Source organism: Neltuma alba, unplaced genomic scaffold (assembly GCF_004799145.2).
Source record: "Neltuma alba isolate B1F8T4 unplaced genomic scaffold, ASM479914v2 tig00010560_pilon, whole genome shotgun sequence".
Classification (NCBI taxonomy): domain Eukaryota; kingdom Viridiplantae; phylum Streptophyta; class Magnoliopsida; order Fabales; family Fabaceae; genus Neltuma; species Neltuma alba.
Window position 1 is genome coordinate 100,064 of NW_021635427.1, and position 15,518 is coordinate 115,581.

At 37.5% G+C, this 15,518-nt stretch overlaps 1 protein-coding gene across 1 annotated transcript; it reads left to right on the plus strand.

Annotated features, from left to right (window-relative positions):
* The first annotated feature begins 2,370 nt into the window (after positions 1-2,370).
* LOC114757037 (DNA polymerase lambda) lies at positions 2,371-15,480 on the plus strand. The gene is made up of 14 exons (XM_028946033.1): positions 2,371-2,499; positions 2,657-2,794; positions 3,259-3,606; positions 3,930-4,008; positions 4,098-4,228; positions 4,595-4,657; positions 5,029-5,208; positions 5,297-5,350; positions 7,894-7,982; positions 13,640-13,730; positions 14,064-14,144; positions 14,496-14,563; positions 15,128-15,212; positions 15,305-15,480. Exons 1-14 carry the CDS (start codon positions 2,386-2,388, stop codon positions 15,401-15,403), a joined length of 1,620 nt encoding a protein of 539 aa, XP_028801866.1. The 5' UTR covers positions 2,371-2,385; the 3' UTR covers positions 15,404-15,480.
* Positions 15,481-15,518: the final 38 nt, after the last annotated feature.

The following is a 15,518-nucleotide window of genomic DNA, read 5'->3' on the forward strand; positions in this document are numbered from 1 at the left end:
CAACAAGCCCAAGTGCCCTTAATATTTTATATATATATATATATATATATATATATCATTCTTCTTCTTCTTCTCTCTCTCTCTGCGCTTCCATGCATGCTTTGTAATATCTTCTTTCTTCTCTATCTATAGTTTCTGAATAACAAGGTTGATTATATTTCTTATCTATATGTGCGTGTATTGGGTCAGCCTGGGGTGATTTTCAGTAAATAAGTTAAATATAAGTGATTAAAGAATCAGATTGGATGGTTTGGCTCAACTCAACTACTAATTCAAGTTTGGAAATCATGTATATTAGAATCACTCTCGTATAAAATTGGTTGAGTTTTTATATTTAGGACCAAATTAAATTATTAAATATTAGAGGTAATATTAAAAATTTATATTATAACAACTTATATCGAATGTCGAACCAAAACAGCTAACTGTTATATAATTCTTATAGTCTAACTGGTTAGACCAGTGGCATAATAATTTAAAAAGATTTAACAAAAATAATTGCACGCAGATTATATATATTAAAAATAAATCCGCAATGGCTCTCTGAAGTCTGAACATAATACGCAGTTACCAAGGAAATAACATTATATCAATATATATCGAGTTTTTTTCGCCAAAAAAATACACACGAACACACATGTATGTGTATAAAATAAGGGGGCCCTCGCCCCAAGTTGCATCAAAAAAGTCGCTCCAAAGTGACTCTAGAGTCATCACTGTTCATAAGGATTTTTATTTGGTTCAATTTATAAGATGTTGAATAAATTATTTTCAACGTATTTTATACAATCTAAGAAAATCTTAAATTTTATTAATTTTTATTTAAAATTTAATAATTTAATAATTTTATCTTTATTTAATATATATTGTACCTCATGTAAATAAAGTTGACATAATGATAAATAAATAGTGAAATTGTATATCCATATTTAAAAAAATTCTCAGTACCTTATAAATATTAAAAAAAAATTTTCTCTATTCTAAAAATAAAACAAGAACAGTATGTTGCTCGGTTGAAGAGGACAAAATATGTCATTGGGCTGCGTAATTGCCTCGGCTCCACTACGGGTGTGTTTGGGATAGCGGTGACAGAAGTAACTTTTTTCAATCTGAAGTCAGATTGAGTAAAAGTCATATAGGATAATGTGATTTATGTTTAGATTGGTTTTGTAAAAAAATCAGTTTGAGAAGTTTAAACTTATTTGGATGATAAATGTAAAAGTAAGTTTGAATGCAAAATGATTTAAAATGACATAAATTTTATTAAATAATACATATCTCATATTAGATATATATAATGTGACTATTTTAAAAGAAGTAAGGAAAATAAAATTATTAAAAGTAAAGAAATTTAATTTATTATTAGAAAGAAATTATATATATAAATGTGACCATTTTAAAAGAAGTATTGAAAATAAAATTATTAAAAATAAAAAAATTATTTATTATTAGAAGGAAATTGAAAAATACTAAAGTACTTAATTAAATATATTACAACTAAATAAATACAAGAACACATAATACTAGAAAAACTCAAAATATTGTAACCTTCCTCTCTATTTCACCGCACTAGTATTCTTCTCACTGTGAAAAGCAAGATCCATCAACTTCATCCCAAAATTCTATTTAGACCTAAAAGCCAGATTATAAAAACGGTGTGCCAAACATCACTTTTAACATAAAAAGAGCTTTTGGCGTTTGAGATGCCATCCATTCAGTCTTCCCTTTAATGTTTTAATGTAATTCTCTATGTTCTTTCTTTCCCTTACAACTTTAATATATATGTGTAAAGTTAAAAAAAATTCAATTTAAAATATATTTAATGAGTTAACTGAGATTTTTGATGTTGAAAATTAGTCAAAATGACTTATATTGTGAATTGAATTCGGTCACTCAACTATATAAAAACAATTTTAGTCCAAATCAACCCGCCATACAATGGTTAGATTGGTCTGACTCTCAAATAAAGATATTAATCAATATGTTAAGTTTACCATTTGCTTATTTTCTTCACCTTTTGTTTTCTCTTTTTCATCCCAAAAAAATGACAACAACATTTTTCCTTTCAGTTTCCTCTCATTTTCGTTTTACCCTGCTTTTCTTCCTATCCAAGGGAGCCTGTTAGGAATTTTTGGGCACGAAATTCCAACGTAAATAGCACTCGGCTTTGTCCTCACAAACATATGAGGCGACCCACGCACAAGGTTTCCCTAGGCCTGGTGTTCACTACCTGCTCATTTGATTACCGGCTACGCTTTTACCTCTGACCCCTCTGGCGTTATGTAATGTGCTCTGTAGACGACCCTCGGACCCCCTTTTTCTGAAGAAACGAACCCGCCAATAGACGACCGACGAACCTCTTTCTGAAGAAACGAACCCGCCACAATGGCGCCAAAGGCTAACGCAATAAAGAATTCAAGTTCATCTCATCCACATGGCATATTCTCGGGAATGGTCGTTTTCTTAGTCGAAAAAGGAGTTCAAGCTCGTCGACTGCAGGTTTCACTACATACACTTAAGCTTGTCAATCTGTACTTGTGTGTGTGTGTTTTTCTTTTTCTTTTTCTTTTGCTCTTACCCACACTTATGTTTGTTCCATGCTTCTTCGTTTTTGGTAATTTACTTTCATTTCCCTTCCGTGCTTTGGTTTTTGAAGATTTGGAAGCAGAAATTAGCGCAAATGGGGGCTGTCATAGAAGAGCGTTTGTCCAAAAGGGTTACTCACATTTTGGCTATGGACTCTGATTCCCTTCTCCGGCAATTGGATAGTGAGCATTTGTCACGTTTTAAAGGGGTCAGCCAATTTTTTCATGCTTTTGCTTCAATTAAGTTTATTTTTTATAATCTTAATTTTCGAACGTGCGTTGCTTATTGACGAATTTACTTCAGTTCTTCTGCATGAAGAAATTGTTATATTATCTAAACAGAAGTGTGAGTTGCTTCTTTAGTGTATCTTGTGGCAACTGAAAGTTGCTATTTGGGAAAGAAAAACTTAAATGACAGATTTTATTTCTTTGCTGTTAATATTTCTATAAAAGCATGATTCTTTTATTTTTGCAAACAAGTGTATGAAAGAAAAGAACATATTACCTTATTGGTTTTCAAAAAAACCTTGTACGCTTAGTATTGCTATAGGGAAATTTTATTAGTAACTGTTCTAAATCTAGTCCTCTGGTGAACCTGCTTTCCATCTTCAAACTTCATTATGTGGGTTTGCATATTTATTCTCGGAAAGTGCTTTAATGATCATTGCTGTAGAGAGTTCTCCTTTATCAATGGTTGGAAGACAGCTTGAAGTCGGGGGAGAAGCTATCTGAGGATATGTACATACTGAAGGTGGTCCCGGATGAAGAAAATGTACCCGATGAGACTTTGGGTCCTAAACCAGTTAATGGAAGCAGTTCCGGTGACAATAAAGGATTACCCAACAAAAGGATGAAATCCTCTTCCGAGGATACTGAAATTGTAAATCTTGACGCTACTGAAGATAGAAGAGAAAATGAAGTATATTCATCACCAAGTACAGCAAGCAGTCATGATGATTCAGTTGGCTGTTTAAATTATGCAAGCACAAGACCTCAAAGCCCAAATGCTGAAAATGAGGCAGTAAGACCTAGAAGCTTACAATTCAAGTATATTATATACTCTTATGTTCTTCCCTAAATTTTTTGGGCTTAGTTTGGAAGTATAAGCTTTATCAACTAAATTCATATAGTGCCATGTCAATTGTCAAAGACCGCTCCAAAAGTTTGAGTTGATTGAAAAGCATTCTCCAAAAGCATGTCTGATTTTTAAAAACTACTAAAATTGTAGATTTTGCTGTTAATAAGAACCAATAATCCGAAAAGGTCACATAAGTCAAATATGGCATGTAAGCTTTTTGCATTGCTCTTTTTGGAAACTATTCTAATGAGGGCGTAACATTACAGTCATCCTTGACTTACTGTCCACCTGATCTAAACAAGAATATAACGGAGATATTTGGGAAACTTGTGAACATATATAGAGGTAAGCCCCAAATAACTCCTTCAGATTATTCTCCCGTTATTTTATATTTTTCTTGGGCACTTGTTTATTGTGCTAATGCTGTTTCAAAGCTTTGGGTGATGATCGGAGGTCCTTTAGCTATTACAAAGCTATTGCGGTGATTGAGAAGTTGCCATTTAAGATTGAAAGCGTGGACCAGGTCAAAAACCTGCCATCGATTGGAAAATCAATGAAAGATCATGTGAGTGAGCTATAGAAACTGCTATCTTAGGCTGTTTTACATACGGATTCATTTACTGTAACCTTGAGCTCAATAGAGAATTAGTTTTAATATATTAATAATAATTGCCACCTACTATTAGCTTCATCTTGTTTCTGTCCTATGAGATCGTCTTCTCTTAAATTTGGCTTGATTGTAGTAATCATATGATGCTTTGTAGCTGATGAATTGATTTTTTGCATTCTGAAGGCAATAGAACTCTGTTGCCGTACAACAACCAGAATATGGAATTCATTGGGCATTTGTGCATCTTCCTACTTGCATTTAAGACTTCTCTTTCTCATTTGGTCCTATAACAAATGAAGCAATCGATTTTACTGTGTCCAGATACAGGAGATAATAACCACCGGCAAGTTATCTAAGTTGGAGCACTTTGAAACTGATGAGAAGGTATTACAAGTGTTAACATGTCTCACTTTGCGACCTTTGAGAACTTTTCTTCATGATTTAACTTTTTTAGTTTCCCTTGTAAACAAATAATATAATATAATATATAAGTTATGTAAAATATTGAAATTTAAATAGGAAATTTACTTTAAAACATTATACATCATATAAAATAGATAATCGTATATATGCGTTGGAAAATTAAACTATTTAAAAAGAAATTTTAATTAAAAATACTATATAAGATATGAAATATATTTAATAAAAAATATCTATATTTCTTCTATATATTGCACATTTTCTACTGTAGTGCTTTGCTTCACTCGGGCTATATTTGTGATTTTACTACCCATTCGTTTGTCCCTTCACTATAGGTGCGAACAATATCCTTATTTGGAGAAGTGTGGGGTATAGGTCCAGCCACAGCACTAAAATTGTATGAGAAAGGACACCGTACATTAGATGATCTGAGGAATGATGATTCGCTAACAAATGCACAAAAGTTAGGGTTGAAATACTTTGATGATATTAGGCAAAGGATTCCACGCAATGAGGTCTGGTAATACTTTTTGCATGATATTCATTGCAAAGAACTTGTTTTCTTTTACCCAAAAACTTTTAACACCCTTTCTGATTTGATAGGTACAAGAGATGGAGAACTTATTGCAGAAAGTTGGTGAGGATATATTGCCTGGGGTGAGCACTACCCTAGTTTGGTTGGAATGCATGAGTTTTCTTATCTTGTCATAAATGTTTGATCTTTCACAGCCTGTAAAATCGCTAGTTTATTTTCTATAGACACTGCATGGATTTATTGTCTTTATGCATATTTATGCTGCAAGAGCAAAGAAGGTCAGGGCATTAATAATTTGTTAGTTAGTAAGAAGGGAATCCTCTATAAATAGGGAAATATATTGATGTAATAGGTGTGATATGATTTCAGTATTAGTCTGAATCCAATAAAAATGTCCACCACATGTCAAGTGGTATTAGAGCTGATTTTTTAGCCATTTGGTCAAAAATGTTATCCCAATAGTAGTGATGGAGACTCGGTTGCACAAACAGCTTGGAGATCTTGAATAATGAATAAGGTCTGAAGCTTCATGTGACAATGATTGAGAGTAATAATGCTTTTCTAGAGCAGAACAGATACTTGATTACACAAACAGCTGGGAGATCTTGGATAGAGGCTGGAGCTTCATGTGACAATGTTCAAGAGTAATTATGCTTGTCTAGAGCAGAATATGTCGGGGATTGATGATTTGAAGAGGTCTTGACAAGAATCAAGCTTTCATGGTGGAAAGTAACCACAGACGTTTTTGTAGGCAAGATTGAAGCAGTGTCAAGTGAGAATCTTGGACTGTGATGCCTCATTTGGGTTCACTAACTAGGCAAGATAGAAGCCAAGGCAAGAAGAAGCAAAAAGGAAAAGGTGAATCTAGCAATAAAAAAGAGGAAGAAGGAAAATCTGAGGAAGAGGTGGAAAAAATGAGAGCAGTAAAAATTGACAAGATTGGACATTCCATTGGTCAAGATTTGACCTCCCAAGCAAACCATGAGGAAAAGCCTCTAAAACTTTCTCCATTCTCTATGGTAGGGGTTCCATCAAGTCGCAACAGTTAGACCATCATCGCTCTTCATCAGCCTTCATCCTTTGTCTCCTCTTGTTTCACTTCCTCCATCTTTCATTGGTAGTTGAGCATCTTCTTTGAGTAAAGACAGATTTTCCGTTGAAGTTTAGTTTGTGGCTCATCATCATGATTGCTGGGAATATTTTTGCGAAGCTTAAGATGATCTTTGATAAGTTGTTGATTTGTTGATTCAGTGGATTTGGAATCTTAAATTAATGTTAGAACTAGGATTATGATAACATATTCATGCTTCAATGTTCCCATAAACCTGGGCCAAGAAACTCAACAACCACCGCAGTTTGAATCTCTGATTAAATCATGCATGAGCATTCTAGGATGCTTTGCTTGTTTGAGCCACACGACATCAATTCGGACTTCGAGCAAACCCCTTGAAACTCTTGAGAAAAGAGGGCCAAGCTGGAAAGGATTGCAGGCTTGTACACAGACAAAGGAAAAAGATTTTTCTAGTCAAAAGCATTGGCTAGTTTGTCATATGTTGGTCTAATCTATGAATAGTGTTGCTTCTCCGCCAACCTAGAAGCATCTAAGGGCCTTGTCCAGCAATAAGGTGGGCCTTGGAAGGAATTAAATGGCCCAACACAAGGACGTCTAGCAAACTGAGAAATCAGGACTGTGGGATATAAGTGTGTGAATTTGATGTCCGATGTATTAGCCGCATCAGATGATTCAATTTTTGTTACCTTTAGAATTCTGCCTTGAAATTTGATTTGTCTAGATCCTTAAGGACAAGGATAATTTCTTTAAGTAGGTAGTATTTTTACGAAGACCGTCAGGGGATCAGCAATCTATTTGTTAGTTAAAAGGAATGAATAGGGAGATATATTGATGCAATACGTGTGATATGGATTCAATATTAGTTTGAATATATTAAAATCATCTACCATGTATAGCATCAACTGATGATACGAGACTGCTTTTGATATAGTGCCAATGCTGCAATTTGATGAAAGGTACATTGATTGAATTAACATTTCTCTTATTGATCAAAAGATTGCATTGGAAGAAGAAACTTTTTATGTAACAGAATAGTCAACAGGCAGGGGAGAGGCAGATTTCATATTCGTGATTTCTCAGTTATTTCCTGGAATCGTTTGACATGTATGAAAACGAAGGGTTTCTATACTTGGACTATGTTAACTAGCTCCGGCTTGTAGTTGTGTAAAGGGTTGAGCAAGGGTGTAATGGGGTATCTTGATTGTTGATAATAGAATTCTTCATTCCTTTCTCCTATTCTCTCTCTCCCCCCTTTACTCTTTTCTACTTTATGTTTCTTCATCAGACTATCATTTGGGTATGCAATTTTTGGTGCCATTTTCTTACCTTGTATCTCTTTTTCAAGGATGGTGCTTTAGGCTTAGACGACTGTCGTAATTTTGTTATAATCATGATCTGTGACCTATTGTAATTCAAATCACATAATGCAGTTATAACTTATAGGTTTAGGATGAATTTTTTTTTTAAAAGTATCTTCTGCTGTTTTGATTTCAGTTCATGATGTTATTCACAATTTCAACTTTTGTTGGTGCTGTGGTTTTTTGAGCAAAGTGTGAATTAAAATCTTGGTTATGCCCCTATCATGTCGATTAGGTTGAGATTGTTTGTGGTGGATCATATAGACGCGGAAAAGCTACATGTGGAGATATGGACATTATTATTACACATCCTGATGGAAAAAGGTGAGTTTGATTCTTTCATCCCTGAATTCAACTTTGAAAAAACAATATAATTAAATGGAGGCATTTGAATGGAAAAGATATATTTTATACATCGCAAATATGTCTTTTTTTTTTAGTGCTTTCTGGTTCTATTGTCTCAACAGAAAATGCTGTTACGTTATGAATTTTATTAATGCAGTGACATTTTTCAATTGGGATCATACAAAATTTTTTCCTTAAAGATGTTCATATGATTATAACTATAGTGTGCGAGCTTTTATTATTCTTTTTGTTGCATGAATGTGTTTGTTGAATTATTAGACAAACCACTTAAGTCTTTACAGTTTTAACTATTAATGAGATGCTTGAAGTTTTACTTTCAATATTTTCTTTTGCTTTATTTCTGTAATTTAGAGAATGAAAATTGTGTATTTTATTGATACTTCGATTGGGTATTTATATACAATAGAGGAGCCTAGGTATTAATGGCTCATTAATATGAAATCATATCACATCATATCCTATATACTAATTACAGGATATTTACATATCTTATAATATCTCCTACAATATCTTTACACTCCCCCTCAAGTTGGAGCATAGATGTCAATCATGCCCAACTTGTTACAAAGATATTCAACTCGAACCCCATTGAGAGCTTTGGTGAGAAGATCACCCAACTGGTCGCTGGATCTGACATGTCCTGTAGAGATGAAGTTTTCCTTGAGCTTGTCTCGAATAAAATGACAGTCAATCTCAATATGTTTCGTTCGTTCATGAAAGACCGAGTTCGAAGCTATGTGTAGGGCTGCTTTATTATCACACCACAGCTTTGCTGGTAACGAGGTTTTAAGACCAACCTCTTTTAGTAGCTGGTGTATCCAAACTATCTCACATACAGATTGCGCCATGGCTCTGTATTCCGCTTCTGCACTCGATCGTGACACCACATTCTGTTTCTTGCTTTTCCAGGACACCAAGTTGCCTCCTACAAAAACACAGTATCCTGTAGTCGATCGTCTCGTGGCTTTCGACCCACCATGATCAGCATCACAAAAGCACTCAATGTCTGTGTGACCATGATTCTTGTACAATATCCCACGACCCGGGGATCCCTTCAAGTAGTGTAACACATGCTCTAAGGCTTCCCATTGTCGGACAGTTGGCGCAACCATAAATTGGCTAAGGACACTTACTGGATAGGTGATATCAGGACGGGTCACTGTAAGGTAATTCAACTTCCCAATCAGTCTCCTATACCTCTCTGGATTTTCAAATGGCTTGCTCTTAGCAGCCTCATCAGGATTTTCACATGGTATGCTACCATCAGCATCAAGCAGAGGATTATAGACCATAGGGAAGCTGGTCGGGGCAGCCCCTAGTTTCCCAGTTTCTTTCAACAGATCAAGAACATACTTTCTCTGAGTCAATAAGATGCCTTTCTTGCTCCTCATGACTTCAATTCCCAGAAAATACTTCAATGAACCCAGATCCTTCGTTTGGAAATGTGAGTTAAGGAACGACTTGAGAGATGAGATCCCCGAGGCATTGTTTCCTGTAATCACAATGTCATCGACATACACAACCAGTAGAATCATGCCAGCACTTGTTTGCTGATAGAACACAGAATGATCACACTTACTCTGGTGCAGGCCAAAGTTTTTCACAACAGTACTAAATCTGTCAAACCATGCCCGAGGACTTTGTTTTAAGCCATAGAGTGATTTCTTAAGGCGACACACCTTCCCACGCTCCCCCTGAGCAACAAAACCTGGTGGTTGCTCCATATACACTTCTTCAAGGAGATCACCGTTCAAGAATGCATTTTTGATATCTAATTGATGGAGATCCCAACTATAGGTAGCGGCCATGGAGATAAACAGACGAACCGAAGAGAGCTTGGCCACGGGAGAAAAAGTCTCAGAGTAGTCAATACCATACTTTTGAGCATAGCCTTTTGCGACAAGGCGAGCCTTGAGGCGTTCAAGTGTACCATCCGCCTTAACTTTAGGGGTCAACACCCACTTACACCCAATAGCTTTCTTTCCTGCTGGTAAATCTACTAAGGTCCATGTGCCAGCACAATGAAGAGCCGCCATCTCTTCTTCCATAGCAGTACGCCAACCCGGGTGGGACAAGGCTTCATGAAGGGACTTAGGTACTGAAATAGTATCTAAAGAGGCAACAAAGGCACGAGAAACAGAAGGGAGGTGGTTATATGAAACAAAAGAAGAAATAGGATGGGCACAAGTACGTTTACCTTTGCGAAGGGCAATGGGCAAATTAAGAGAGGGATCTGGATCTGGAACAGGAGGTGTCTCAGAGTCAATTGAGGGATCGGCATCTAGACCTGGGGCAGGGTCAGGCTCAGGGTGCATGATGCTTGCTGCAGGATCAGATGACGAAGCAGATAATGGTGGAGCAGAATGTGGCGCAACAGTAGGAGTAGTTTCCTTCAAACGTCTGGTGTAGACCCAAGACAAAGATGGTTGACCAGGTGCCAGTACGGGAGCTGGTGCTGGTGGTAAACTTGGACTAACAGAATATACCAGAAAGGTATCCTCCTCCGCCGGTGGAGAAGGTGAAGCGGAAGCATTAGGTGCAAAGTAGGCAACAGATTCCTGAAAAGTGACATCGGCTGAAACCAAATAACGATTCAAAGTAGGAGAAAAACATCGATAACCCTTTTGAACTCGAGAGTAGCCAAGAAAGACACATTTAAGAGACTTGGGGTCCAATTTAGAGACCGTGGGACGCACATCTCGAACAAAACAAACACAGCCAAAGATCTTAGGATCAATAGGGAACAAAGCTTTGGAAGGAAAGAGAGTGGTGTAGGGAATGTTACCATCAAGGACAGAGGAGGGCATGCGATTAATAAGAAAACAAGCTGTGGAGACTGCATCTGCCCAGAATGGTTTTGGAACCTGCATTTGAAATAAAAGTGCACGGGCCACTTCTAATAAGTGGCGATTTTTTCTTTCGGCCACACCATTTTGAGCCGGTGTGTACCACACAGGAAGATTGATGAAGAATGCCATGTTGAAGCATAAAAGAGCGAAAGGATTCAGAAAAATATTCTTTAGCATTATCACTGCGCAAGGTGTGGACAAGCGTATTGAATTGAGTTTTAATTTCGGCAACAAAAGTACAAAAGTGAGAGAAAAGCTCAGAACGATTTTTCATTAAATATAGCCAAGTGGTACGGGAATAATCATCAACAAATGTGACAAAATATTTAAAACCACCTTTGGACTCAACTGGACACGGACCCCAAATATCGGAGTGCACTAACTCAAAAGGGGACGAAGCCCGTTTATTGACTCTAGACACTAACGGTAGACGATGATGTTTAGCAAACTGACACGACTCACAATCTAAAGACGACAAATGCTGAAACTGAGGATAAACCTTTTTTAAAGAGGATAAAGATAAATGACCCAAACGACAATGTGCTTCAAATGGAGTGACACCACCAGTACAAGCCACCGCACGAGACCCCTGATCATCAAGGAAGTAATGCCCGCCAGATTCGTAGCCCCTACCAATAATCTTCTTCGTCAAAAGATCCTGTATCAAGCAATGGTCAGGAAAAAGTGAGACCCAACAATTTAATTGGCGAGTAAGCTTGCTAGGGGACAAAAGGTTAAAAGCAGATTTGGGACATTGAGTACAGATTTTAAATGAATAGAAGGAGTAGGTTTAACAGATCCAGATCCAAGGACACGAGAGTGGGAACCATCCGCAATGGTGATAGCAGAAGGGTTGGCATAAGAAGTATAGCTAGAGAAGAGATGACGGTTACCTGTCATGTGGTCAGTAGCACCAGAGTCTATGATCCATTTGGGAAGAAGAGACAAGGGCAGTAGCCTCATTACCTGTTGCACTAGCAGTGCTCACGGGGGGATTTGCAGATTTCAATTGAGCATACTCGGCAGCTGAGATAGTAACCATGTCACTGGTTGTTGTAGCCACATGGGCAGAGCTCTGTCGTTGTTGTTTGTTTTGCAGCTTACGACATGTGCGTTTAGTATGTCCCGGTTCCTTGCAGTAATAACATATTACTTCCTTGGGCTCCTGATTACCACCTCCTGGTTTCGGACCACTTCGACTAGGGAGCCCTCGATTGTCATTCTGGCCTCGACTGAGTAATGCACTAGTAGGTGGAATGGGAGCTGAGGAAGGGTTTTGTTCAGTTCTCAGTACACGAGAGAAAGCTTCTTCAAGAGAGGGGATGTCAGCTCCCGACAAAATTTGTGATCGAGCAGCCGCATATTGAGATGGCAGTGCAGTCAGAAAACTCATGGTGGCCATCTGCTCGCGGTGAGACACATTAACTTTCCTGTCATCAGAAATAGGCATAAGAACATTGAGCTCTTCATAGGTGCTTTTAAAGTCCATAAAGAAGTTTGTGAGGGAACGGTCAACGGGCATCTCGGACCGATAGAACGATCTGCAGACCTCGTAAATACGAGAGATGTTGTTCTTTCCTGAGTATAAGAGGGCCAAATAATCCATTAGCTCTTTAACAAATTCACAATGAGTAATAGAAGGCATGATCTCACTGTCAATAGAGTTACGAAGTTGTAACAGAAGTCGTGCATCATCTCTTAACCATGACTTGCGAGAGGCATCCTCTTCATCAGGAGGATTGTCAGTCAAGTGATCTTCCTTCTCAATACTCCGAAAATAAATACGAATAGTCTTACTCCAATCCAGGTAATTTTTCCAAGTTAGTTTGTGTTCAGTAATCTTAGTGACTACTGGAACCACCTCAGGAACAACAGATTTGTTATCACCCATTAAGATAATAATGATCACAACAACACTAATCAGTCAAATGGATCACACTAGGGACCACAAAATAAAAAATAGATCAGAATTCCACAAACCAGAGCACCAACGCTTTCTCAGGAAGCCAAAAAAAATTGCTCTGAATCACAACAAATAGTGGGACCCACGAAGTATAAGTAGCAAGGATGGGTCGGGGAACAACAGAAGACGCCGGAAACCGAGAGAGGACGCCGGAAAATGACAGACGACGCCGGAAAACACTGCAAACGCGACGGCGCGTGAACAGTGCACGGACGGGGTGACGGCGCGTGAAGGCCACGCGCTGCTCGGACGGCGACGAGACTCCGGTGGTTGGCCGATCGGAACCCTGCGACCTCCCCTGACCGGCGCGTGTGCACTGTAGATGGCGGGAGAACGGACCTCTGGTAGCGTGTGAACAGTGCACGGATGCTGGTGAACAGTGCACGGACGCTGGCGGCCAGAAAAAATTTCTTCTAACCCTAGTAAATTGGCTCTGATGCCATGTAATTTAGAGAATGAAAATTGTGTATTTTATTGATACTTCGATTGGGTATTTATATACAATAGAGGAGCCTAGGTATTAATGGCTCATTAATATGAAATCATATCACATCATATCCTATATACTAATTACAGGATATTTACATATCTTATAATATCTCCTACAATATCTTTACAATTTCATTTATGGTTTTTTTTTTGGGGGGGGGGAAGGAGGGATGCAGCATCCATCACCATCCTTTTGCTCCTCCTGTTAAAAGAGAAAGCGACTGACTAATAATGTGTATTCCTCTGTACGTTTTGTTCTGGAAAGTTTCTATTTTTGTGTTTGAAGGCTCAGTTGATTTGTTTTTGGCTCGCAGTCACAAAGGATTTTTGACAAAATTTGTACAGCGTTTAAAGGAAATGAATTTCCTAAGAGAAGATTTGATTTTCAGTATTCACAGTGAAGAGGTAATATGAGCTTTTTCCTATTTTCTAGTGTTCTTTTTACTTGGAAAGTTAAAGGTCCTTTCCATTTCCTTTAAAACCAAGTATTTTTTGCATGATGGTAAACATGCCTCGTATATCTTATTACTATACTGATGATTATGTCAGTGATTGTATGCGCATGTGGAGTTATCTTGTCCATTATGTAAGACACATTTTTCCTTGATTTTTAAATGGCAGTATGAACTATGAACCCTATTCTTCCAATTGTGATTTGTGTATACAAAATCTTGCCTTGATCATGTGATTCGGAGTTATGCAAAAGGTTTCCTTGTTGACTTGTCTAAGTAAACTCAGGGTACTGACTCTGGCGTTGACACATACTTTGGTTTTTGCACCTATCCTGGACGGGAGTTGCGCCATCGAATAGATTTAAAGGTAAGAGATGGTAATCGATCTTTTATTGAATGTCTGATGAAGATTCTGAGTGTTCAGGAAAAATTGTGGAGTTTACTGATTTCTCTTTTTGACTTGGTGTAATGTTGTGAATTTATTCATATGTGCATCCGGAGTGCCATATTTTCTGCATGATGCTCTTGAAGTTTTGAAGTCTCAATTTGTACTTCCATTCTTTTGCCGGCATTATAAATTGCTAAATCATCCGATATTGGCTGTGGATATCTAAGTAGTCTGCTCACACTTTCCCTCCTCCCTCATGTGTAGACTTTTGACCATCGACTATATAGACATCTGCAAAAAATATTAGTCTAAATATTAATGTTTTGGCAGGTGTACCCAAGAGACATATATGCTTTTGGACTTATAGCTTGGACAGGAAATGATGTTTTAAATAGGAGGTATGCTCGTGCAGTTTTCAGGGATTTAAGTATTGATTTGTTTATTTCTCATAAATTTTAATCACTATGCTAGTATTTTCCCCCGTGTTACCGTATCAGTTTTACATGTTGAGGCATTTTGAATACCTTCAGAACTTGAATGAGAATTTTAAATTTTCGGGATAATTACATGTTTTTTTATAGTTTATCCAACTTTTTTTGGTCCTTACACTTTACTGGTTTTCAATTCAATCGTGGATGATTTTACTTAAACTCCGCTATGGCACTGATCTTTGAAGCTGACTTGGTTAATGGACTGTCGATGATGTAAGTGTTGATGTGAACTTCAAAATTGATTTTTCATCTGTATAAATTTTACAGCTGGTCAATTTGGTAACCATAATGGAATGACCAACCTTGGTACAATTAATGGCTTACTGCTTCTCTTTCCCTTGGAATAAACTGGACACTCCCAGCAGCATATATATAGGCACATTGCTCTGGTTGGAGCAATTTGTTCTTTTTTCATCCCTTCTTGATCATCTGAGTTGGAAAGTCACCACTTTAGTTTGATGCTGAGTACAGGTTGAGACTGCTGGCAGAATCTAAAGGATTCCGGCTTGATGACACCGGTTTGTTCCCCGCTGTTCAGGGTTCTGGTGGTAAACGGGTATGGCTTCATTCTGGGGTGGTTGTTACTGTAGTCTATTCTCCTATGCATTATTAATATTAGTTGACTTGTCATGCATCTCTATGTTCCAGGGTGGAAGAGGAACAGCAAGTCTGAAATTTCACACAGAAAAGGAAGTGTTTGATTTTCTGGGATTTCCTTGGCTTGAACCACATGAAAGAAATCTTTAAAATGAGAAATTGCGAAGTTAGACATCAGGAGGGGCCCACCATCTTGTAAGTAAATAAGTTTTTCGTCTCTTTTTTTGTTTTTTGCGTCAAGTGAGTGGATCGGTTTTACTCTGTG

Excerpts from the sequence above, each read along its gene's own strand:
- LOC114757037 (XM_028946033.1), top strand. The coding sequence starts at position 2,386 with ATGGCGCCAAAGGCTAACGCAATAAAGAATTCAAGTTCATCTCATCCA. Across the intron at positions 4,658-5,028 it reads ACTTTGAAACTGATGAGAAG|GTGCGAACAATATCCTTATT; the intron begins GTATTACAAGTG and ends CCTTCACTATAG. Across the intron at positions 15,213-15,304 it reads AGGGTTCTGGTGGTAAACGG|GGTGGAAGAGGAACAGCAAG; the intron begins GTATGGCTTCAT and ends TCTATGTTCCAG.